General features: G+C 40.3%; 1 protein-coding gene across 3 annotated transcripts in view; it reads right to left on the reverse strand.

Annotated features, from left to right (window-relative positions):
• PAPOLG (poly(A) polymerase gamma) overlaps positions 1-14070 on the reverse strand; it is a 39082-nt gene extending 25012 nt beyond the window's left edge. Inside the window, exons 1-4 of one of the 3 annotated variants that reach the window (XM_039240325.1) lie at positions 13494-14070; positions 5132-5276; positions 1842-2003; positions 282-348 (exon numbers count right to left, since the gene is read on the reverse strand). In XM_039240325.1, the coding sequence (XP_039096256.1) occupies positions 282-348; positions 1842-2003; positions 5132-5148 (246 nt within the window). In that variant the 5' untranslated portion in view covers positions 5149-5276; positions 13494-14070. Of the gene's footprint in view, positions 1-281; positions 349-1841; positions 2004-5131; positions 5353-13493 lie in introns of those variants that run through there. The other 2 variants (XM_039240324.1, XM_039240326.1) reach the window with 2 other exon arrangements.
• Positions 14071-25000: the final 10930 nt, after the last annotated feature.

Raw genomic sequence — 25000 nt, forward strand, 5'->3', positions numbered from 1 at the left:
ATTTCACAAAAGGTCTCAAATCTGACCTTTAAAATCCCTTGATATTTAAACTTTGGTCCACTATATGTAATTCAAGCATGAAATATAGAACTATAGCCAGACACTAGCATAAATTCTCATTTATTTAGAAACTCAACTATCTAGACCAATTCATTACCAAGTATACCAGAAAGCCTAGTTTTAATATATTTCAGAATATTCTCAATTTCTACATCTTAACAACTAGGACCAAGGACCAGGACATAATGAAACTATGAATTCAATGCAATTTAGAGTCTTACCTTACTCTCACTGACATCAGAAATCCATTCTTTCACTAAATTGTTCAATTTACCAAGAACGACCAACCTGTAATAAAAAATAACATGCTTTAGATTAAAACTAAGAAAACCCAAAACTAGTATTTAAAAAAGGAGTTAAACCTTTGTGTTTGTGCTGAGTAAAAGCACATTATACACGGGCTAATGCTGTTAATAATGTTAATAATGTTGTTATTAACAGCTAATGCTGTTAATCTGTTGGTACACGGCACATCTCTTTGGCATTCTTAGGTCCCAAATGTGATGACAATATTTTGGTCTTTGAGTTACTTTAAAAAAATTCAAAAAGCCTAATAAAAAATCAAAATTACCAAATTACCTTCAATAAGTCTGCAGAGGCCAAACTGAATTGTCAATTTTCTTGGCCTTACTATGGAATAAAATCACTTCGACATGGTAATAGAGGTTAGCATTTTCTCATCATCAGTCACAGGTCTTTGGATACTTAAAATGAGTAAATTAAATACTGGCTAATTTTTATGAAATAATATTACTTAGTAAAAGCAATTTGTTATTAAACCAACTTACAATGAATAGCATATCCAAATCTACACACACAGACACACAAATAAAATTAAAAAAAGAGGTTGGGGAGGGGGGAATAGAGTTTAGGCATCTCAAAAATGACATGAAAAATGGAATTTCTGAGACGTCCAAACGTGCTTCTCCCTCAGCCTTCTCCAGGTAATGGAATTCCATCCTTTGAGATGCTAACACCCAAAACTTTGTCATCATCCTTAACCTCTCTCTTTCACACATGTTCTAGTCATTAAACAACTCTACCTTTAAAATATATCCAGAGTTCTACTTATCACTTCCACTACCACCCCCCTAGTTCAACCCACCATCCTTTCTTCCCTGGGTTATTATAACAGCCTCCTAACTTGTCTCCCCATTTCTGCCCTTGATTCTTCTTCAGGCTGTTTTCAATACAGCAGCCATACTGACTGTGTTAAAACATGAGTAAATCATGTCAGTTTTCTGCTCAAAACCTTAATGGCTTCCGATCTCACTTAGAGTAAATAAAAGCCTAAACTTTAATAATGGCTTAAAAGGTCCTAAGTGACCTAGCTCTCCAAGCTCCTTCCCACCTCACATTCTTTCAGCTCATATCCTTCTGCTTACTCACTCTGCTTTGGACACCTTGGTTACCTTACTATATATTCCTTAAATATACCATGTATACTCCCACCTCAAAACTTCTGCCTAGAATGCTCTTCCCTCATCTACATAAGTTCCCTCCCTCTCAAAATTTCCCTCAAATGTCAATGAGGCCTTCCTGACAATTCCACTTCCAGCTTCATTTTCCTCAGCAGCACTTTTCATCTGTAAATTTGGCTAATACTCTTTTACCCTAACCTCCACCTAAAGCATAGGCTCTAGGAGGGCCAAAATTTCTCTTCATTTCCTCATTTTTGTATCCCTAGGCAGGGTCATGGTAGGTGCCTGATATATATCTACAGAATTAATAATTAAATATTTAATGTGCTATTAAATATTTTGCATTTTTAAATGACATACCTGTGGTTCAGTTCTTCCTCATCTTCAAACACTCCAAATGGTTTCATGGCATCAATTAATTTCTGTGTGTAAATATGATCAATTTCTTTCGGACACGCCAAACTAATTGGAGAAGTGATTCCATAATGCTTTTGTTGACGCTGGCTGTCCAGCATGGTGTTTCTGTTCAAGAGAAATGAAACCGCAGAAAAAATCTTAAAGTATCATATCATACTGACAGACGAATCTCTCAATCCACTCATTAATTCAGCTACCTTAAAAGTTTACTTAATACTAACAGTTGGGGCAGGCACTTTTTCTTTTTAAGGGGGAAAAAAGGGTATTTTGTTTTTATTTTGATGAAGGGCTATTCATACTGCCTCCAGCTTTCATGGTTAGGATGTCTTTTCAAGCCAAAAGCAGCATGTGTTGGCTGGCATCAGGACAACTGTGCCAGCACCACTTAGCTCAAAGGCAAAGAGCCTGAATGGGAGCTGGGCCAGCGCCACCTCCACTACACCCTGCGGACTTAAGTCAAGTACCATCTATATTCAATCTTTGAAGAGCAGTCAGCCACTTGAAAAGAAAGCTCTGAGTAAGAACAATGTTTTTCTCCCCTCAGGAAAGAAACAAAACATCCCATTAGAAGGTCCTTGTGAAATATCCTGGCTTTTAAAAAGAAATCACAACTAGGATTTGTCCTTGAGAAACCTACATTAACATCCTTTGCTCAAATCAGAACTTAGAGTCCTAACATTGACTCTAGTTAGTTGTTCTCTTCATTTAGATTGGTACCCAGTCCATTTTTACACTAAATAATTATCAAATTCTTTACACTTTTATAGATACAATATAAGCTAGCCTCCAAAAGATCCTATAGTTTGGAATAAAGTACAACCAAATTTCTGATTTCGGATTTACACAAGCCAATAATTTCAAAATAAATTTTGGGACCACCATGGCTGGGTATAACTTTTTATTTTGCTAAGAAAGTAAAGTAAAAATGAACATACACAATAACCAACTAATTCTACCATCTATCTTTACCATTCGACAGTAAGGACCATCAACAACAACAGTTAAGAATGTAATCTCAAAATATAAAAGAACAGATTTTTAAATAATAAATTAGCCCTGTAAACAATAACACACAAAAATACAGTAGCGATTGTTCTGAATTTTAACGGGTCAAAACAGTAAAGCATGCTCCTTGGCTAAAGACTTCTTGAGGTAGGGAGGGAGAATCAAATGGAAGATAAAACAGCCTATGTATTTTCTGAAATAGCTCAGAGACACAAAAGGGGAAACATCAATGTTAGTGACTTTAATTTCTTTCTGGTATTAATTGTTCTGTGGAAAAAACAAAATTTCAATTAGTTATTTCAAGTTATAACTCCTTTGTAAAGATTTAGCTTTTTACCTCTAAGAGAGCTGGAGGGGTATTTTGGTATTGTTTCTGAGTGTTTATATGTGTATGGTAAATGGATGGAACAGACTTGAGTATATGTGATCAATTAATCTCAACAATAACTGTAAAAGGTAGGTATTGAATAAATGCCATCTTACAGATAGGTACCCAAGATCCAAGTGATATGAAGAGCCAGAATCTGAACTCTAAAACCCAAGATCTTTCCACCACTCTATTCTCCCTTCAACAAGTACTTCAGTTCCGACACTATGATCCTAGATCCCACTTTCTTACCTGTACACTGAAAAAGTTAGCTATGAAGATCGCTACTAGCACTAAAATTCCAAATCTGTGAATCTGAATCTCCCCCATCTGGGGGGGCGGGGGGGGGGGGAAGCAAGCAAAAGAATTCCATACTCCCTTCAACTCCTCAATTTCACTTACAAGTAAACACTCTAGAGAAATTCTAGTACCAGTGTATAAGGAAAAATGTACAAGAATGTTTACTGCCATACTGTACCATTAAAAATTTAGAAACATGAGGCGCCTAGGTGGCTCAATTGGTTAATTGGTTAGGCATCCGACTTGGACTTTGGCTCAGGTCATGCTCTCACATTTAAGGAGTTCGAGCCCCACATCAGGCTTGTAATCCTTTCTCCCTCTCTCTGCCCCTTGTCCACTCATGCTCGCTCGCGCTCTCTCTCAAAAATACATTTAAAAACATTAAAAAAGAAAGATTCTCTCTCCGCCCCTCTTCCCCACTTGTGTGCGCACGCTTTCTAAATAGTTAAAAAAACTTCAAAACAATCTGAAATAGTCAAAATAGGGAGAAAAAACTAAAATAAGGTGTATCCCTACAATGTAACACAATTTGGACTTAATATGTATTCATTATGGTTGAAAACATTAACAGGGTCATAGGTACTATATTGCACTAAAGAAGTTGCAGAATGACAAGTGTGACACCAGTTATACAAAGCTTTAAAACAAGTAAAACAATGCCAGTTATTATGGACACATACATATGTTGTAGTAGCATTTTTAAAAATGCAGCAATAAACATCAAATTCAGGACTGTGGGGAACTTATGGGGAGGGAGGTGAATGGAACCAGAGGAGGTAGGAGAATCGTTCAAACATATCTGTAATAGCTGACTTCTTCTAAATAAAGATATTTATGTACACACGCACTCTCCACACATACGGAATGTTATGCTTTGGGAGAGATGGATGATGACTACACAAATGATACTTATGTTATTCTCTGCATTTTTCTAAATTACTTCCTAATAAATCAAAATGTTAGAACCCACAAGAAAACCTTGCCAAGCACGGAAACCGTTTCTGACTTATCAAAGTGTGAGCAGGAGGTCCAGACTGGTAGATATACTGTGGGTAGGTGGGGGAGGCCGGAGGAGAGCGAAAACATCATAGTCTCTATTAAAAAGAAACCCATGGGCTGGGAGAGGTCATTCACTCCTGAAGACCAGGAGACAGCCGGGAGGGAGGGAGGAGGGGGAGGTAGGGGGATGGTATTTGCGCCAATGCAGACAGGAGCAGAGACAGGCTCAGACACTGCTAGGGGCAGAAGAGTGACCGACAATTTCTCCCCACAGACACCCGCGCCTCTCCGGCCGCTTACTTGTCTGGGGGCATCCTCTCAGGAGGAACAAGCGAGGGCAGATAGGGGCTCCAGGAGTCCCCCAGTCTGTTCAGCGGCGGCCAGGTGAGCCGCCGGGGGTAGGGGAGGTGCCCTTGCCGACCGTCCAGGAGCGGGGAAGGAGACCACTCGGGCGAGCGACGGGCAGGGCGCGAGGGGCAGGGCACGGAAAGGGGGTCCCGGGCCGACCACCCCAAACCACCTCTCTCAGCTTCGTCCCCAACCGCCGCCCCCCACCACTTACGCAGACATCTCTTTCATCGCTTCCTGCGTCTTCCTCACCGCCGAGTATCTTTCGGTCTGGAGTCAAGTTCTTGCTCTTCCCTTGTCCTCCTGTCCACTTTGCTCTGGTCGCTTGTAGCTCGCTTGCTCGCTCACTTTCTCACTTACTACGGCCGAGGCATCCAACCGAGTAGTGAAAACACCACAAAACCGGCTCTATTTATGACAATACAGCGCGGCCGACGCCAATATGGCGCCGCTTCCCAGCCTGCCCCTCGCCCGCCGAGGCTCCGCCCCCGGAGGCCTGGACCCGCCTTCGACCCCGCCTCCTCTTCCTCTGGGTCCCCGGAGGCTCCATTGGTCCCGCCCACAGGGGGCGCCGGCTCCGGTTGCAAACGCGGGTCTGGAGAGCGTTTTGTCCCCTTCTTTGTCCGTAGGACTGTCAATCTAGGCAAACCGCTTGGAAGGTAATTTGGAACGTATTTTCCTTGTTTCAGTAATGAAAGACCGCAACATGTATATATTTTTAAAAGATCACAACCTTGCCTAGCAATTACAATTTTAACTCTTCTGTTATCCTACATCTTTAATTAGTCATAGTTATACGTAATCAATCCACTCGTGGAGATTTTGTCGTGAGAGAGTCACACCGAGGAACGTGTGACTTTACAATTATACAAATGGAGCAAGCTTGTAAATTGGAGGGTAACCTGTTCACTTCACCTCTACCTGCCCCTGATTCATGACATTCAGGCAGTTAAGGGGGGGGGGGTGAGGGTGAAAAAAATCGCTAGCAGTTTGCAGTTTGCAACAGGAGGATAAATCCAAGAAATAATTTAATATACTAAACCATTACAAGGAAAAGGATGTCAGGAAGCTGCTTTTTCTCGGAATGTGACTCAGAGTCCTAGGAAATAGAGGCGATTACTTATAAAATTATCCATTCATTCTTTCGAAAATATTTGTAGAAAACCAAGTGCTGTTGGACACCAGTGGCTTAATGGTGCATAAAACCAGATGTATTCTTTAACCTTATGAAATTCAGAGTTTAGTGAGGAAACAATAAAATATAAGTGTATTCTTCTGTTGTAGAACTAAAGAACCTACTGTGTGTCAGGCATTAAAGATATTTAACTCTTGCCCTTCAGAGTTCACAGTCTAGTGGAGGAGGACAAACATACTCAGAGATCATGGAAATGCAGATAGGCATTTAGGGAGGCGCAAGAGGGCCACCTAAAGTTAGGGGAGATACTGAAAAGTGGCTTCCTCAAAGAGAGGATGCTGCCCGAATTAGCAAGATTTGGTAGTTGGGATTGGGTACAGGTGGTGGAGAGAAGGCAAAACCTATTCCACGCAGCATAAAGTAGTATGTGGCATGGGCTTCAGTGCAAGGGAGGCCCAAATTTGAGTTCTAGTTTTGCTACATACTCAGGAAAATTAATAAAAAGCCCTGTCTTCATTTGTAAAATGAAGATACTAGGATTGTAAGAGAATGAAATGAGAACAGTATGTGTAGCCATATGGATCTCAGTCTCAAAGTTCAGACATGCAAGAAATATCACTTGATTTTCTAAAACTGAATTTTGACCCTGAATCTCCCATTCTTCTGAGCTGGCAGACAAAGACAATCTTGGTCTTGGACCTTACCCTCCCCAATTCTTGAGATGGTGCCAATGTATTGGGGAAGGCAGGACAGACTGTGTACATCTGGTCCTGGGCCCTGGTAAGTCTACTTTCCTTTCCTTGTGGCACTTGGAACTGGAGATTCTCTGATGCCTCCAGGTCATCTCTGGGGCTCATTGTAAGGGTCTTTTTTTTAAGCTAAAATCTTCTAATGACAAGAGTAACCCATGCTTATGAAGAAAGGGCCTTCCTTCCCTTCCATTCCTAACCCCGTTTTATTCCCCAGGGAGCCTTTGTGACAGTTGGGTATCTATCCTTTCAGGTAGGTATGTTTTCAATATACCTCAAGCTATGTATAAATATGTACCAGAGGTATGCTTTTGTTGTTTTTAAATTTTGAAAAAAAAAGGGATACTGTATATGTTGTTCTGCTTCTTGATGTTTTTAGCCTAAAAGTCATGAACATCTTTCCACGTCAGTAAATATTATGATGTGTAACCCTAAAGTTTCATATGTTGGAGCCCCAACTCCCAGTACCTCATAATGTGACTGTATCTGGAGACAGGGTCTTTACAGAGATAATTAAATTAAATTTTTTTGCTTTTATATATTGATTTATTTTAAGGGAGAGAGAGAGAGTATGTGTGCACAAGCTGGGAAGGGACAGAGAGCGAGGGAGAGAGGGAGAATCCCAAGCAGGCTCTGCGTTGACAGTGTGGGTCAGCGCACTGACACAGAGCTCAGATTCACAGAACCATGAGATCATTACCTGAGCCGAAATCCAGAGCTGGACACACAACTGACTGAACCACCCAGGTGCCCCAAGGTATTTAAGTTTAAATGCCATCATTAGTGTGGCCTCTTCTGGAAGATGACAGGTGTCCTTGTAAGAAGAGGAAATTTGGCCACAGATGGGTACACAGGGAAGACCATGTGAAGGCACGTAGGAGAAGACGGCCACCTATAACCCAAGGGGAGAGGCCTCAGAAGAAACCAGCTCTGCACACACTGTGTCTCAGACTTCTGGTCTCCAGAACTGTGAGAAAATACATTTCTGTTGCTTAAGGTACTTTGCTAGGCAGTCCTAGCAAACCAGAACAGTAAATATGCACCTACTTTGTCCTTTTTAACAGTAACATGGTGTTCTTTGTCATAGATAATATGTAATATATTGTCAAAATATATTTAACCATTTCCCTATTGTCTCATATTTGTTCATATTATCAATATGCTATAATAAATATCCTTATACTACATCCTCTATTCTGTCACTAGGTTATTGAACGGATTCTTTTTTTAAAGTTTTTTAAAAAATGTTTGTTTATTTTTGAGGAAGTGGGGCAGACAGAAGATCAGAAGCAAGCTCCATGCTGATAAGCAGAGAGCCCAATGTGATACTCGAACTCACCCACGTAAGATCATGACTTGAGCCAAAGTCAGATGCTTAACCGTTGACTGAGCCACCCAGGCACCCCTGGGCTATTTTTTTTTGCAAATTTATTTGTTTATTTTGAGAGAGATGAAGGCAGCACAAGTAGGGGAGGGGTACAGAGAGAGGGAGAGAGACAGAATCCCACAAAGGCTCTGTGCTGCCAGCACAGGGTCTGACTCTGGGCTCGAACTCACAAAGTTGAGATATCATGACCAGAGCTGAAAAAAGTCAGATGCTTAATCGATTAAGCCACCCAGGTGTCCTATGAATGGATTCTTAATGATAAGATTACTATGTCAAAGGGTATGTATATTTTAAAATAATATTTATATATTCCAAATTGTCACCTAAGTTTATACCAATTTAACCAACAGTATGTATAGGATGCTCTGTTTCCTCAAACCCTCACAAATGTTAGATATTGAAAATACTTTTTATAGTTATTATGAGTATTATAAATGTACATAAAAGTAGAGTAGTATAATAAATGCCATATACTTGCCACATTGATGAAACAATTATTTTAGCATTTTGTCATGTTTCACCTATTTTTTGAAGAATTTTAAAGTAAATACAGATATCATGACATTTCATTCCTAAATTTTGAATTGTATACCTAAATAGGAACACTTTCCTATATAACCACAATAATACCAACACACCCAAGTTACCCCTACTTGTCCCCAAAATGTCTTTTGCAGCAAGTTTATTCTTATTAGTATCCAGTTAAGAGCCATGATTGGATTTGGTTGCTGGGTCTCAAAATGTCTTTTGCAGCAAGTTTATTCTTATTAGGATCCAGTTAAGAGCCATGATTGGATTTGGTTGCTGGGTCTCTGAAGTTTATCTTGATTTAGAAGAGACACACCCTTTTTTGTCCCTTCTTGTCTCCTCCTCACCTCCCACCCCCAGCTTTTTATTTTTCAAATGACATTGATTCAGAAAGACCAGGAGAGTTGTTTCATACAATGGCCCCATTTCTGGGTTTTTCTGACTTGTCCCTTGTGGTATAATTTAACAGCCCCATATTTTCTAGTATTGGAAGCTAGATCTAAAGGCTTGTTTAGATTCAGGCTAAACACTGCATCATATGAGGAGTCACATTATGAAGCTCTGGGTATCCCATCATTGGTGATATTAAGATTGACCACAGGGTTTATGCAGTGACAGTCATCTTGGAACAAACCAGTAATCTGTGGGGTGGTAACTTTGGCACTAGGTGAATATCCAGCTCTCCATCAACCGTTCACCTGATGGTTTCAGCATCTGTTGATACTCTTGGCTTAATTATTTGCTTAGGGGTTGCAAATTGTGATTTTCCAATTCTGTCTACATTTATAGCTGGCATTTTTATAGAAAGAACAGCTTTTTCTCTTTGACTAGGGCCATTAGTTATCATGCAATATGATTCCTACTGCAAAGAAAAAATATTCTTTTCCCTTCCAGAGTTAAGAACTTGGTATAATGGCCCCTTCAAAGAAATTCTTATTTATTTGATTGCTTATTTTATTCCTCTTTTTTTTTTTTAAGTATCACATGGACTCATTTTTCTAATATAGTCAACATATTTCAATCAGTTACAGTTATGGTTCTTTTGATGCTAAAATGATCCCAGCTTTGACCAGTGGGTTCCTCTGTGAAGCTGGTTCCTTTGCTACCATTTAAAAAAATTTTTTTATATCAATATGATAGGTTGGAAAGTGGTGTTTTTTTGTGGCTTTAAGTTACATATTCCTGATCAGTGGTATTTCACCAGCCATTTATATTTCCTACTCTGTGGGTTCGTATGTTTTGTCTACTTTCCTTGTGCCATAACGGTATTTACACCAATTATCAAGACTCATCCCTACAAATGAAATGTTTTCAGTGCTTACTGCCAGTCTATTCCAGCTACAACTCCCCTATGCTTGAGTTTTTCCTTAGGATCATCTTTTGCTCTAGAATGAGTCTTGAAATAGCTTATTTAGAAAGGGGGTACATTTTCCTAGTTCTGGCATATTTGAAAATGCCCTTTTGCTAAATCATTAACATTTCCTTCAAAGCTTTGTAGACAGTGCTTTATTGTTACCTGCTGAGTCTTAAAACACTTGTAAAATTCTTATTTTTGAAGTTTAAAAATTCTGTCCAAATAGGCCTTTCTATGACAGTCTTTTCCCCAACATGTGTCTAGAACATAGTAAACATTAAACATATTTTTCTGAGTACTTTTTAAAAGATTAGGTTTAATCTTTTTTTTTTTTTTTTACTTTAAAAATTTCTTGTGTTCCGTCAATCAGCTCTTTTTTGTTTGTGTGTTCAGGTAAACAGAAATGCAACTTGGGAGAGTGTTCAAATGTACATGTAAGTAATTCAGGAGAAAAAATCTTTAAAAATTATTGTTTTAGGCTTTTCAACATCTACTGGGCTGTTTACTTGTCTGTAGAACAAGTAGGGCACATCTGTCTTGCTCACCAGCTCATCCTCAGAACTTCATAAGTAAATATAAATATTTATATTTGTTGAAGGAATTAATTTCAAATATTATTCTCCCTTATATCTTTCTTCATCCCATTATCTCTTCATCTTTTTACCCCAGTTGGTAGACAGTCTCCACTTTGCCTTCAACTTAATATTCTGATGTACCTGAATGTTATACAAGTATTCCATTGGAACCTTTTCATCTCTGAACAATTTTTTTTAGCCCAAAGCATTTCCTTTATCTGGCAGATTGTTGTAGCACAGGATTGTTCACACTGGTCATTTGCAGGTTATAACTAACACTTTTTGAAGTATGAATAAGGTGCCTAGTTGTCTCAGTTGGTTATGTGTCCAACTCTTGGTTTCGGCTCAGGTCATAAACTCATGGTTTGTGAGTTCAAGCCCTGTGTTGGGCTCTGTGCTGATAATGCTGAGCCTGCTTAGGATCCTCCCTCTCCCTCTCTCTCTGTCTTCCCCCAGTCATGCTGTCTCTATCTCTCTCAAGATAAATAAATACACTTAAAAAAATAAAGTATGAATAGAAGAGTATGGTGCTTCAGGGAGGATCATCCAAAAATGACCCGTAGAGATGACCCTGGGGTTGCCCACGTATTGTGCCAGAAGGGACTAGGGTCCTCCCTTCTACCAGCAGAACAGCTGTGCCCACACTTAGTGTCCTAGGATGGCTTTCTACCCCTTGCATAAGGGGCTGCAACTTCTTTTTTTTTTTAATGTTTATTTAATTTTGAGAGAGAGAGAGAGAGAGCAAGCATAGGGGAGGGGCAGGGAGAGGGAAGCACAGAATCCGAAGCAGGCTTCAGGCTCTGAGCTGTCTGCACAGAGCCTGACATGGGGCTTGAATTTGTGATCTGTGAGATTGTGACCTGAACTGAAGTCAGACGCTTAACCAGCTGAGCCACCCAGGTACCCCAGGGCTGAACTTCTTAAGATCACCAAGTATTGGGCAGCTAGCACCTAACTTCAGTTACTCTGGCTCTAAATAATTTCTTTGTCCACATTCTGACAAGGCTGCTTTCTTACAAGTTAACTCCAAGAAGATCTAATCTTGGGTGATATAGTCTTCCACTGGAACACACACAGCACCTGGCCATAGCATCCCTCTCCCTGGGGTGTTTGGAAGATTCTAGACTATGCCATCTTCTCTTTCTGACCCCTGGCTTGTAATTTCCCCCATTAAAGCCTGTTCCATAACTCAAGCTCAAGGACCATATAGAATTCATCCTAAGCCCTGTTGCTCTGTACATAGTGACCATACAGGGACTCCCTACCTATTTGAACAACTAAAATAAATATATGGTTAAATTTGCTCTCAATGGATTCATGTTCAGTCCTGTTCAGTTGATTTTGAACAAATAGGAGTTCAATGTTGTCAGAAATTGATATGGGTCCTGTTATAGACTGCATGTTTGATTCCACCTCCCCCACCCCCCACCCCAATTCATAAACTGACACTCTGATCCCCAGTGTGATGGTATCTGGAGGTGGAGCCTTCAGGAGATTAGGTCATGAGAGTGAAGTCTTCATGATGAGATTAGTGCCCTTAGAAAAAGAGACAGGAAAGTTCTTGCTTCTCTCTTTTTGGTCTCTGCCATGGGAGGATACAATGAGAGGATGGCCATCCAGGAAGATGGGCTCTCACCAGAGGCCGAATCTATTGGCATTTTGATCATGGACTTTCCAGCTTCCAGAATTGTGAGAAATAAATTTCTGTGTTTTAAGCCACCCAGTCTACGGTCTTGTTATAGCACACCAAACTGACTAAAACAGGTCCCAACCAAATTTTTAATAGTAGGATATCAGATCCAGATACATACAGAGGAAGAGAAGCTGAAGGCAATGACGTTTCAGAAACATAGCAAAATTTTGTCATAGAACTGTGGGTGGGTGGGCAGAGTGGAATGGGGGAGGTAATCCTAGTGAAGCCACACCTCTATCACTGTTGGCAGGTTTTCTAGGAAAAGGTTTTATGCTTGAATGGCTAATTGGTGCCCCACTGGGGCCTCAGCACATCACTGAGGGTGTCTCAGAAGGAGGGGCAGCCAAGCATTACAGTTTCTGACAGGCCTCTCAAACAGCTTGGTTTTCAGCCTTCTGCCACAGCGTGGCCTCCACCACTCCATGTTAGGGGTGTCAGAGGGTACCTTCTAGCATCTTCTGCTTATGCCCATAATTTGTTGTCTCCTTGCAGAAGAAAGATTGCTTTCGGTGGTTCAACTTTGTTACCCCATTTATTCAGCACTGAGTTTTAGTAGAAGTCCTCAGTTTTTCTAGTGTGAAATTTCTATTGCTGATGCAGGTATTTTGCTTGTACAGTTCATTATTTTTTTTAAAATATGAATTTGGTGCGAAGAAAGGACAAGGCAGATGCCTATTAATTTTTGCTGTATCTGGAATAATATGCAAAGTCCTGGATATGCTTTAAGCAATTCAAGTGCCCTTTGGTTGGATGAGTTTGCCTGCAAGAGCAATTCCAATTCCAAGTATCTGGATTTTCATGGTTTCTGTTTGTGGGGTGAGGCCCCCTGAGTCTCTGAGTATTCTCTTGCATTAAAAAACCTGCTAGCTTCATTAGAAGAGCCTTTTGCTCTGTGGGCTTAGATACACGTCAAACCAAGCAAGGTAGCAATCAACAGCTTTCCTGGAAAGCATCTTAACTGCCTGAAGTTAGGGACCTCAACACCCCCTCCCAACTGTTTCTTCTCTACACTTTCAGAAGGGCAGGAAAAGTCTTTACGCCAATTTAAGAACTTTTTCCCAGAGCTGGGAGGATTAACATATAAACTCAGTGGACAGAGCAGGTAGCTTTCCCATTTCCCTCCAAATTGAGGGCAAGATTAATTACGGCACTCACCTGTTTCTGAAGCGGGCCGGTAATGGATCCTGGCTGTGCGCTTCCCGAAGTAGCTCTTAGCCACGGTTCTCTGCAGACTCCGCGGGCTTTGATCAGCCCATTCCCTCTCAGCAGGCCAACACGGTAGCCACAGGACACAGTGCTTAGTTTACAATCATGTTAATTTTGCTTTTTGTTTGTCTTTAGCAGTTGGAGATTAATGAGTAAAAAGGGTGTTTAAATTTTCAACCAGCCTTCTTTTAATCACTTGGCCGCATTGTTGCTGGCAGTTTTATTGCTTTGATTTCCTGAATCAATCAGGTGTACGGTTTCCTTGTCCAATGTTGATTATAGTGCAGGGAAAGACAGTACTACCAGCAATTGCTGCTGCTGCTCTGGATTCCACAAAAGGCTATTGTGAAAATTCTTTGCGATCTTTGCCATGATTTGTCATAGCATTTTCAATAAATCAGGGACATTTCCAAAATATTTTACAAAGAATGTTGCTATACTCATTTTTCAGCTACAGAATCGAATTAGCCTTTATCTGTTAGGATGGTGAAAATTAATAATTCAGATTTTGGAGTAAATTTGTTTTGGTGGGGGCGAGGGAGAGAGAGAGGGAGAGAGGGAGAGAGAGAGAGAGAGAGAGAGTCTTAAGCAGGCTTCACATCTGGTATGAAGCCCCATATGGGGCTCAATGCAGGGCTTGATGCAGGGCTCCATCTCCCAACCCACCATAAGATCATGACCAGCTGTGGGATCATGACCTGAGCTGAAATCAAGAGTTGGACGCTTAACTGACTGAGCCACCCAGTCTCCCCTGGAGTAAATTCTTTAGATGAGGTAGTTGCTACTCCAACCCCTGATTCTGTTTTCTGAACCAAGGAAAGCAGACTCCATTAAACTGCAGGTTTTCTTCAATGTGTGCTTCTGGTATGTATACAAACAAGCTAGACCTTGATTTTCTCTCAAAGAGGCTTCTATCAAAGAAATCCCCCTCAGGTCTGGTACATTGAAATGCAGATTTGTACACACAGTGCCGCTGAGTACGCATTGTTCCTGGCAGTAAGGGACAAGCTTTACTTAAACATAGTGGTGGTCTTTCCTTCCTTCCTTCCTTTCTCTTTCTTCTTCTCTCCCCCTCTCCCTCTCCCTTTTTCTCTCTCTCCCTCCTTCCTCCTTCCACCCCTTCCTTCCTCTCTCTTTTTTCTTTTCAAGATATTTTATTTTTAAGGAATCTCTACACCCAACGTGGAGCTCAAACTCACAACCCTGAAATCAAGGGTCGCATGCTCCACTGACTGAGGCCGCCAGACGTCCCATAGTGATGATCTTTCCAAAGTGCAAACCCGATCATGAGACTTCTTGACTTAATATCCTTTAATGTTTCCTATATCCTCTGGGTCATGTGCTGACAGGTTTACAGACACATCTTTCCACTGTGAGTTCCTTCTTTTATCATGCTACCAGCTTCTAACACAGCCCTGGTCTGGAGAAGGCCCTCACTGAGAAAAATCCTTGGAATTGAGGAAAGAATTTCATCTTGGCCATTGTTGTGAAGATGCACTCAGTGTCTGTTCAGTTGTCCCAAGTACATAATAACATTCCTTGGGAACTCTAGCCAGGGTAACATTTGATACCCATTTCTTAAGACCACTGAGGTTCCCTCCAAAACTCTAGGGAAGATATCTGAGAAAGGGGTCTTAAGAGTGATCCTGTGGGACCCCAGTATGTGGCTGTGCATGAAGGACAATGAAGATGGGCACCATGCTGCTGGAGGCAGAGGTAAGAAAGGAGGTGTGGGACCTAAACTAGACAGGCCAAGGGTGGGTGATGGTAAAGATGATTGTCTAGGTTGGCTGTGGACCTTATGAGATGCTGCTGTGGCAGGTTGTATCTTCTTATTCTTTTCTTTCTTTCTTTCTTTTTTTTTTCAGTTTACAACTGTCTTAATGATTACTTAATGATTTACAATTTTACCAATAGCCCAACTTCCAGAAACCTACAGATTCAATTTTCTGGGATCCCAATGCCATTCTCCCCTCCACAGGATAGAAAAATCTTATATAATCAGTCTCTCCTCACAACCTCAGTGCAGCTCTTTCTGTCCATGGGTCCTATCCCTGTGTTTTAATAAAACCCCTTTTTTGCATGGAAGACATGGCAAGAATTCTTTCTTAGCCATCGGCTCTGAACCCCTACACTCCAAACCACATTACCTCCACTCTCAACAGCTCAGCCAATGAGAGACTGTCACAGCTCACCCAATGAAAGACTGTCACAGCTCAGCCAATGAGAAGCCACTATTTTGCTCCCGTGAGCCTTTTGTTTTACAACAGCCCCACCTACCTCCCCACTTTCTTCATTTTTTTTTTATAGTTTATTGTCAAGTTGGTTTCCATATAACACCCAGTGCTCATCCCCACAAGTGCCCTTCTCCATGCTCATCACCCCCCTTCCCCTCTCCCCCATCCCCATCAGCCCTCAGTTTGTTCTCAATATTCAAGAGTCTCTCATGGTNCCCTCTCCCCCATCCCCATCAGCCCTCAGTTTGTTCTCAATATTCAAGAGTCTCTCATGGTTTGCCTCCCTCCCTCTCCCCAACTGTTTTCTCCCCTTCTCCTCCCCTATGGTCCTCTGTTAAGTTTCTCCTGTTCCACTTATAAGTGAAAACCTGACTTATTTCGCTCAGCATTACACCCTCAAGTTCATCCACATTGCTACAAATGGCCAGATTTCATTCATTCTCATTGCCATGTAGTATTTCTCTTCTTCTTTTAATATTTATTTTGAGAAAGAGAGAGACAGAGCATGAGTGGGGGAGGGGCAGAGAGAGACACAGAATCTGAAGCAGGCTCCAGGCTCTGAGCTGTCAGCAGAGCCTGATGTGGGGCTCAAAACCATAAACTGTGAGATGATGACTTGAGATGAAGTTGGACACTTAACCGACTGAGCCACCCAGGCGCCTGGGAAGTTGTATCTTCTAAAGATGGCTTTGCTGACATATCTGCTCCACATGTTCTCCTTACAATGTGACTTATCACTCCTCCATTGGGAGATGGGCCTATGTTCCTTGAAACTGAGTGGCCTTTTGTAACTACCCAGCCAATAGTACGGTAGAATGCTGCTATGTGACTTTTAAGGCTAGGTCATAATAGGCAATACAATTTCCTTCTGCTTCTCCTTCGGGACACAAGCCGACGCAAGAAATCCTACCACCCTGAAGCTGTCTTGCCAGATATGCCAACAGAGTTAGAGGGGGATGTTTGAGGGGCCCCCATGTTCCAGTGGCCAGCTGTTGGGGTCTCCCCAGCCCAGACACTAGGGATGTGAATCAGGCTGTTGAAATAACTCCAGTCCCAACCAATCTGATTTATAACCTCCTAAGAGACCTTTCACAGAGCTGAGCCTGCTAGCTGCTCTGGAATTCTTGACACAGGGACACCAAGAGAGAGAGAAAAACGATTATTGTTCTAAGTCATTACATTATGGTGATTTGTTACATAACCATAGTGTCTTGAAGAGGGAGCCTGAAACAGTTACCAAAATTGAGCATAACCTAGGCATAAATTAACCCAAGTTATATTTGAGATTTTCTTTTTAGCTTTCTGGGGGTAACTACAGTTTAGTCTTAGAAGAGAAGAACCCAGCAAAGACCATAGTCACTGGGTATGACTATGGATGACTATGTCAGGTTTATTCCAGAAATGAAAGGTGGGTTTAGCATTAAAAAGTTAATAAGTGTAATTAAATATATTTACAGGATAAAGGCAGAATATTCTTAGTGAAATAAAGAAAGAAATGGTTTTTGGTAAAACCCTACATATATTCATTACTGAAAAAAAAAGTCTAGTGCTAATGGATAGAAAGGACCTTCTGTAATCTCACAGTGGTTCTACAAAAAAAATCTATAAAGAATGTTGTATTAAACAGTAAAATGTCAGGGGCACCTGGGTAGCTCCGTTGGTTGAGCGCCTGATTTCGGCTCAGGTCATGATCTCGCGGTTTGTGGGTTCGAGCCCCGCGTCGGGCTCTGTGCTGACAGCCAGCTCAGAGCCTGGAGCCTGTTTCAGATTCTGTGTCTCCCTCTCTCTCTGACCCTCCCCTGCTCGCTCTGTCTCCCTCTCTCTCAGAAATAAATAAATTAAAAAAAATTTTTTTTTTAATTTAAAGAGTAAAATATCAAAACCTTTCCCACTGCAGTTGGGAACAAGATGAAGATGTTTACTATCACTATTTCTATGTTATACTGTGCTAGTCAGTACAAAAGGCAAGAAACAAAATAAAATGTATAAGGCTTAGGACAAAAAAGAAAAAAACCCTGTCATTATATGCAACTGACATACTTGTATATATAGAAAATTCATAAATTACTGATAAATTATTAGAATGAAAATAGTTTAAAATTTTTTAGTTTTATTTTAGAGAGAGAGAAAGAGAGACAGAGAGAGAAAGAGAGCGCAAGTGGGGGAAAGGGGCAGAGGGAGAGAGAGAGAAAAAATTTTAAGCATGCTCCACCATCAGCACAGAGCCTTATGCAGGGGTTGATCCTACGACCCTGGGATCATAGCCTGAGCCAAAATTAAGAGTTGGACATTCAACCACCGGAGCACCCAGGTGCCCTTGGGCGCAAAAAAATTAAACCTCGTGTTCTCAGTCCCATGTCATCTCCTTGCAGTAAGGAGACACCATGTGACACTGTTCTGGTCAATGAGACATATGTAGAAATCTATTTAAAAACACAAACTACCAGGTTTTTTTTTAACCTCTAAATATTTCATTAAAACATATTTATTTTATTTTTGACACAGAGTGAGAACACTAATGGAGGAGGAACAGAGAGAGGGAGACTGAGGATCAGAAGCAGGCTCTGCCCTGACAGCAGAGAGCCTGACGTGGGGCTCAAACTCATGAACTGTGAGATCACTACCTGATCTGAAGTTGGACCTTAACTACTGAGACACTCAGACACCTCTACCTCCAAATATTTTGATTCGTATTTAATAAAAGCAATGGTAAAATGTCTGCAATTTATTCTCAATTGTGTAAATGGAGGAAAACATCCTGTTCATGGACTAGAATATGAATTTCCTTAAATTGTTTTAATATTTGTGCAGCCTCAATAAAAATCCTAGCAAGCTTTCTGTTTGCTTGTTTTGGTGGGTTTTGAAAACCTGATTTAAAAATTTATATGAAAATGCAAAGAGGCAAAAATAGTTAAGATACTTTTTAAAAAGATGAAGGTAGAAAGACTTGCTATTGATTATCAAAATTTACTGTAAATCTATAGTTGCTTTGACAGCATAATATGGTGCAAGGAAGATAAATTGGATCAACTAGACAGAATAGAGTGGCAGTAGATACACACACATGGACATTTGATTTATGACAAAGGTGATACTTACAAGCAGTGGGAAAAGCTGAACTTTTCAATACTAGTGCGAGTACAATTGGATATCCATGTGGAAAAAATAAAATTGACCTTTACATCATATCATATAGAATATTAAATACCACAAAATTACAGATCTAAAAATAAACTTCTAAAACAAATACAGGACACAATCCTTATGATCCTTCTAAAAGTAACATAGGAAACAATATTTATGATCATGATGAAAAATATTTCTTAAACAGAACACAAAAAGTAGTGCACTAACCATGAAGGAAAAAATTAAGTTCGATGAAACTACTATTAATAACATCTGTTCATCAAAGATACCATTAGAAAGGTGAAAAGGTAAGCCATAGGATCTATATCCAGAATATATAAAGAACTCTTTCAGGGGTGCCTGGCTAGCTCAGTCAGTACAGTGTGCAACTCTTGATCTTGGGGTCATGAGTTCAAGCCCCAAGCTGGGGAGTAGAATTTATTTAAAACACTTTTAAAAAGAACTCTTTTAGCTCAGTAAGGGAAATACAGACAAGCTATTTTAAATTTTTTTTTTAAGGTTTTTATTTATTTCTAGGAGAGAGAGAGAGAGAGAGCGTGAGCAGGGGAGGGTCAGAGAGAGAGGGAGTCACAGACTGAAACAGGCTCCAGGCTCTGAGCTGGCAGTCAGCACAGAGCCCGACGCGGGGCCCAAACCCACGAACCGCGAGATCATGACCTAAGCGAAAGTCGGACGCTTAACCGACTAAGCCACCCAGGCGCCCCCAAATATAGTTATTTTTAATTGGAGGTTTAAGTGCCCTTTCTCTCAAATATTACGAAAACAAAGTACTTTCATCTTAGACGAGGCTAACTCAATTCATGCCTTGATTGTTCCCCTGCTTTTCTCTCCAAGGAGATTGGAAACATTTTTTGTTTANGAGCCCGACGCGGGGCCCGAACCCACGAACCGCGAGATCATGACCTAAGCGAAAGTCGGACGCCTAACCGACTAAGCCACCCAGGCGCCCCACAGACAAGCTATTTTAAAAAGGGGGTGAAGATTTGAACAGATTTCACAAAATGACTACTAATACATGAAAAAGTATGTAAACTCACTAGCAGTCAATGAAATTAAAATGAAAACAATAAAAGGCACTGTACCCTTGACCGGAATAACTAAGATTACAAAAACTGACAGCATCAACTACTGGCAAGGATATGGGACTAGTGGGAACTCTCATACATTGATGGTGGGGATGTAAATTGGTAACCTTGTTGGAAAACTCTTTGCCAGTATATCCACTGAATACACACCCCCCCTAAGATCCAGCAATGGTACTCCTAAACATATGCCCTTCAGGAATGTGTACACAAACATACCAAAAGACTTGTACAGAAATAGTATTCATATTAGCCCCAAACTGGATACAACCCAAAAGTAAAATGGATAAATAAGCTGTAGCATATTCATATAATTAAACACTATTGACAAATATGAATAAATTGCAACTATATCCAACCACATGGATGAATTTCCTAAATATAATGTTGAGCAATATATGAAAAAACACATGTGGGATGATGTTATTTACATCCAGTTCAAAAACAGGCAAAACTAATCCTTTAACATTTTTTACTTTTTATTGAACTATAACTTAAGTAGAGAAAATGCAGGAATCTTAAATGTACAGGATAAGTGTTACATAAGTAAACACTTGTAATAACTATCACCCAGATTGAGACAGAATATTTTCAATAATCCAGCAAGCATATCCTTCAACCACATGACAGTTCCCGACCTTAAATTTTTTTGATGTTTATTTTTGAGAGAGAGAGAGACAGAGCACAAGTGGGGGAAGGGTAGAGAGAGGGAGACATAGAAACCAAATCAGGCTCCAGGCTCTGAGCTGTCAGCACAGAGCCTGGTGCAGGTCTTGAACCCACAAACCATGAGATCATGACCTGAATTGAAGTCAGACACTTAGCTGACTGAGCCACCCAGGGACTCTGACAGTTCCTAACATTAACCACTATTCTGATCAATTTGTATCAGGAATTAGTTTTCATTTATTACTTTTTCTTGACCTGATTGTTGGTTACTTGGATGTGGTTACTTTTTACTATTTTCAATTTGTACACTTAGGATTTATGCACTTCTCTGTATGTATGCTATACTTAAATAAAAATTCTTTTAAAATATTTTTTCCTGCTTTTAAAAAATAAATGTTCATTCATTTTGAGATAGTGTGAGCAGGTGAGGGGCAGGGAGAGAGAGGGGTACATAGTATCCAAAGCAGGCTCTGTGCTGACAGCAGAGAGCCCCACGCGGGGCTCAAACTCACCAACCGTGAGATCATGACCTGAGCTGAAGTCAGATGCTCAACTGACTGGGCAACCCAGGCGCCTCTCCTTTTTTCCATTTTAGAAAGAAACAGAGGGAGCAAACAAGTGGGGGAGAAGGGGGGAGAGAGAGAGAGAGAGAGAGAGAGAGAGAGAGAGAGAATCCTAAGCAGTCTCCATGCCCAATGTGGATCCTGACACGGGGCTAGATCCCATGACTTGGGGATCATGACCTGAGCTGAAATTGAGATTCAGATGCTCAGCCGACTTAGCCACCCAGGCACCCCTTAATTAAGAATTCTTAAAAATTTAATCATCCTATGACCTATGGCCCCTCAAACCCTGCAGAGTGACTAGAATTTTATTCAGACACGTTCTAAGCACTAGTTTCTTTTATTTCTGCTACTATAGGCATATTTCATAATTTTATGACTATTATCAATTTATGAATCTATTTAAACTAAGGTCTCACATTAAAATAAGAAAGAGAACCACTTAAAAATTATTGTACAGTACTATAAAAATTATTGTTTCTCTGTGAGGAAAGATGATGAATGTATGAACTCTTTTCTCTCTGAGCTTTCCTGGTCTTTTCATCTAAAGAACAACCTGAAAGCACTCTGAAGAGGTAGGGGAAGGGGCTTAACAACGGGCCACCAGAAGCATCTTGTGTGGACTCAGTCCCTTTAGGTTAAGGTATGGCCCCAAGTTTGGTCTTCAGTATTCAAGCCTGACACTAATACTCCAAGACAGCTTCTCTTATCACATCTAGTGGTATTTTTTGTGTTGTGTTCATTAGTTTCATGCAGGACTCCATATAATTCTGTCTGCCGCTTTCTGAGAAAACTTACAGATGGGGTGGATATCACTGCTTATTAAAATTGACGGTTTATGTACAAATAGACTTTTCATTGTTTTTATCTCTTCCCCTCCCTCCTCATGTTATACAACTTTCCTGTTAAGATAATATCAAGCTGTCATTATGGCTAATATTAAAAGATATTATTTTCATATGAGTTGGTTCCAATTTAATAGCCATTTGATAAAATTACCACAAAATGGATTGATGGCTTCAAAATAATGATCACTTGTAGAAGCAATTAGTTTGGGACATTGTGTTTCTACTATTAGGTAGAATTTTATTTTTTGAAAAATTAGAAGCCGTTAACTGCACTCGAATTATGACTGTCTCCTGAGGAAAGCACTTTGCAGAGTTGAATTATTGGTCCCACTTCATAGGTGAGAAAGCAAGCTTTGAAGAAGTTTAGTGCTCTGTGTAAAATTAGAGCCAGGAATGAGACTTAGAATTTTTGGTTCTTGTTCTTGCACCAGACCATTTGACCCCAGGCAACCCTTAGAAATTAGCTGAGAGGGAGGTAAACCATTAGAGACTCTCAAATACAGAGAACAGACTGGGGGTTGTTAGGGGGGAGGTAGGTGGGGGGATGGGCTAAAAGGGTGATGGGCATTAAGGAGGGCACTGGTTGGGATGAACACTGGATGTTGTATGTAAGTGATAAATCACTGGGTTCTACTTCTGAAACCAATACTACACTGTATGTTAACTAACTTGAATCTAAAAAAATAAGTTAAAAAAAAGAAAAAGAAAGAAGTTAGCCGAGGATACGGGGATTTGTCAAGATCACCTTAATAAATGAATATGCAATAGTAGAAGAGGCTCTCTGATCTATGCAATCCTCTTTTATATTAAATTTATGAAATACTATTTAATATACATTATAACTAAGATACGCAGCCTTGCATTTCATGCTCAGCTGGTAATCCCCATCACCTAAGTTAGAAATCTGGGAGTCTTTCTTGACTCCTGTCTTTCTCTGTCCAATTAAACTTTTAATTCTGTCAGGTACTTGCTTTCTTTTTGAAATAATTTCAGGCTTGAAAGAATAGGGCAATGAGTAGTTTTTCTCTTGAAACACTTGAGCATGAATTGCTGACATGGTGCTCTAACACCTTCTTCCAACACCCTGGAGACTCATTCAAGTTCCTATGTGGAATATCCATAGTTTATTCCTTCTTATTCCTGGCTAGAATTCCATGGTACCATAGCGTACCTGTTGAAAGACACCTGGGTCGTTTCTAGGTTTTGGATATTCTAAATAAAGCTGCTATAGGGGTGCCTGCATGGCTCAGTCGGTTAAGCTTCCGACTTCCGCTCAGGTCATGACCTCACCGTCTGTGAGTTGGAGCATGACCTCACAGATGTGACCTCATCATCTGTGAGTTCAAGCCCTGTGTCAGGCTTTGTGCTGACAGCTGAGAACTTGGAACCTGGAGCCTGCTTAGGATTCTGTGTCTCCATCTCTCTGCCCTCCCCTGTTGTACTCTGTCTGCCTGTCTGTCTCTCTCTCTCTCTCAAAAATAAGCATTACAAATTAAAAAAAAAAATAAAGCCGCTATAATGTTTGTGTACAGGTTTTTGTGTGAACATTAGTTTTCATTTCTCTGGGATAAAAGTCCAGGGGGACAGTTGCTGAGTGAATGATACCTGCATATTTAATTTTATAGGAAACTGCCAAACTGTTTTCCAGAGTGGCTGCATCATTTTATGTCCCCACCAGCAATGTGTGAGTGGACCAGTTTCTCCACATACCCACCAGCATCTGGAGCTGTCACCATATTTTATTTTAGTTATTCTGATAGGTGTGTAGTGACATCTCACTGTGGTTTCAGTTTGCATTTCTTTAATAGCCAACAATGTTGATTCATGCACTTATTTGTCATCTGAATATTTTCTTTGATGGAATGTCTGTTCATGCCTTGTGCTCATGTTCTGATCTATGCAATCTTCTTTCACATTAAATTTATGAAATAACATTTATTTATTTTTTTTTAAGTTTTAAAATTTACTTATTTTGACACAGAGAGAGAGAGAGAGCAGGGGAGGGGCAGAGGGAGGGAGAGAGACAGAGAATCCCAAGCAGGCTCCTCACCATCAGTGTGGAGCCCAATGCAGGGCTTGATCTCGTGAACCATGAGATCATGACCTGAACTAAGTCAGGTGCTTAACCGACTGAACCTCCCAGGTGTCCCTGGCTTGTTTACATTTTTACTGTTGAGCCTTGAGTATGCTTTATATATTCCAGATACTCAACATTTGCCAGATTAAAGACTTGGAAACTTTTTCCTCCAGTCTGTAGCCTGTTGTTGTTTTTTTAATCCTCTTAACAGAGTTTTTTATCGAGCAAACTTTTTATTGTGATGAGGTCCAATGTATCAATTTTTTCTTTTATTGATCATAAGTCTAAGAATGCTTTCCCTACCTTGATAGCCTCAAAATTTTCTCTCATTTTTTCTAAAAGTTTTATAGTTTTACAGTTTACATTTAAAGTCCAAGTTCTGCAATCCCTATCAAAATAACACCAGCATTCTTCACAGAGCTAGAAAAAAGATCCTAAAATTTGTGTGGAGCCAGAAAAGACCCTGAATAGCCAAAACAATCTTAAAAAAGAAAACCAACGCTGGAGGCATCACAACCCCAGACGTCAAGCTGTATTACAAAGCTGTAATCATCAAGACAGTATGGTACTGGCACAAAAACAGACACTCAGATCAAGGGAACAGAATAGAGAACCCAGGAATGGACCCACAAATGTATGGCCAACTAATCTTTGACAAAGCAGGAAAGAATATCCGATGGAATAAAGACAGTCTCTTCAGCAAATGGTGCTGGGAAAACTGGACAGTGACTTAAAGAAAAATGAACCTGGACCACTTTCTTACACCATACACAAAAATAAACTCAAAATGGATGAAAGACCTAAATGCAACACAGGAAGACATCAAAATCCTA

Source organism: Hyaena hyaena, unplaced genomic scaffold (genome assembly GCF_003009895.1).
Source record: "Hyaena hyaena isolate Hyena2069 unplaced genomic scaffold, ASM300989v1 scaffold_173, whole genome shotgun sequence".
NCBI lineage: Eukaryota > Metazoa > Chordata > Mammalia > Carnivora > Hyaenidae > Hyaena > Hyaena hyaena.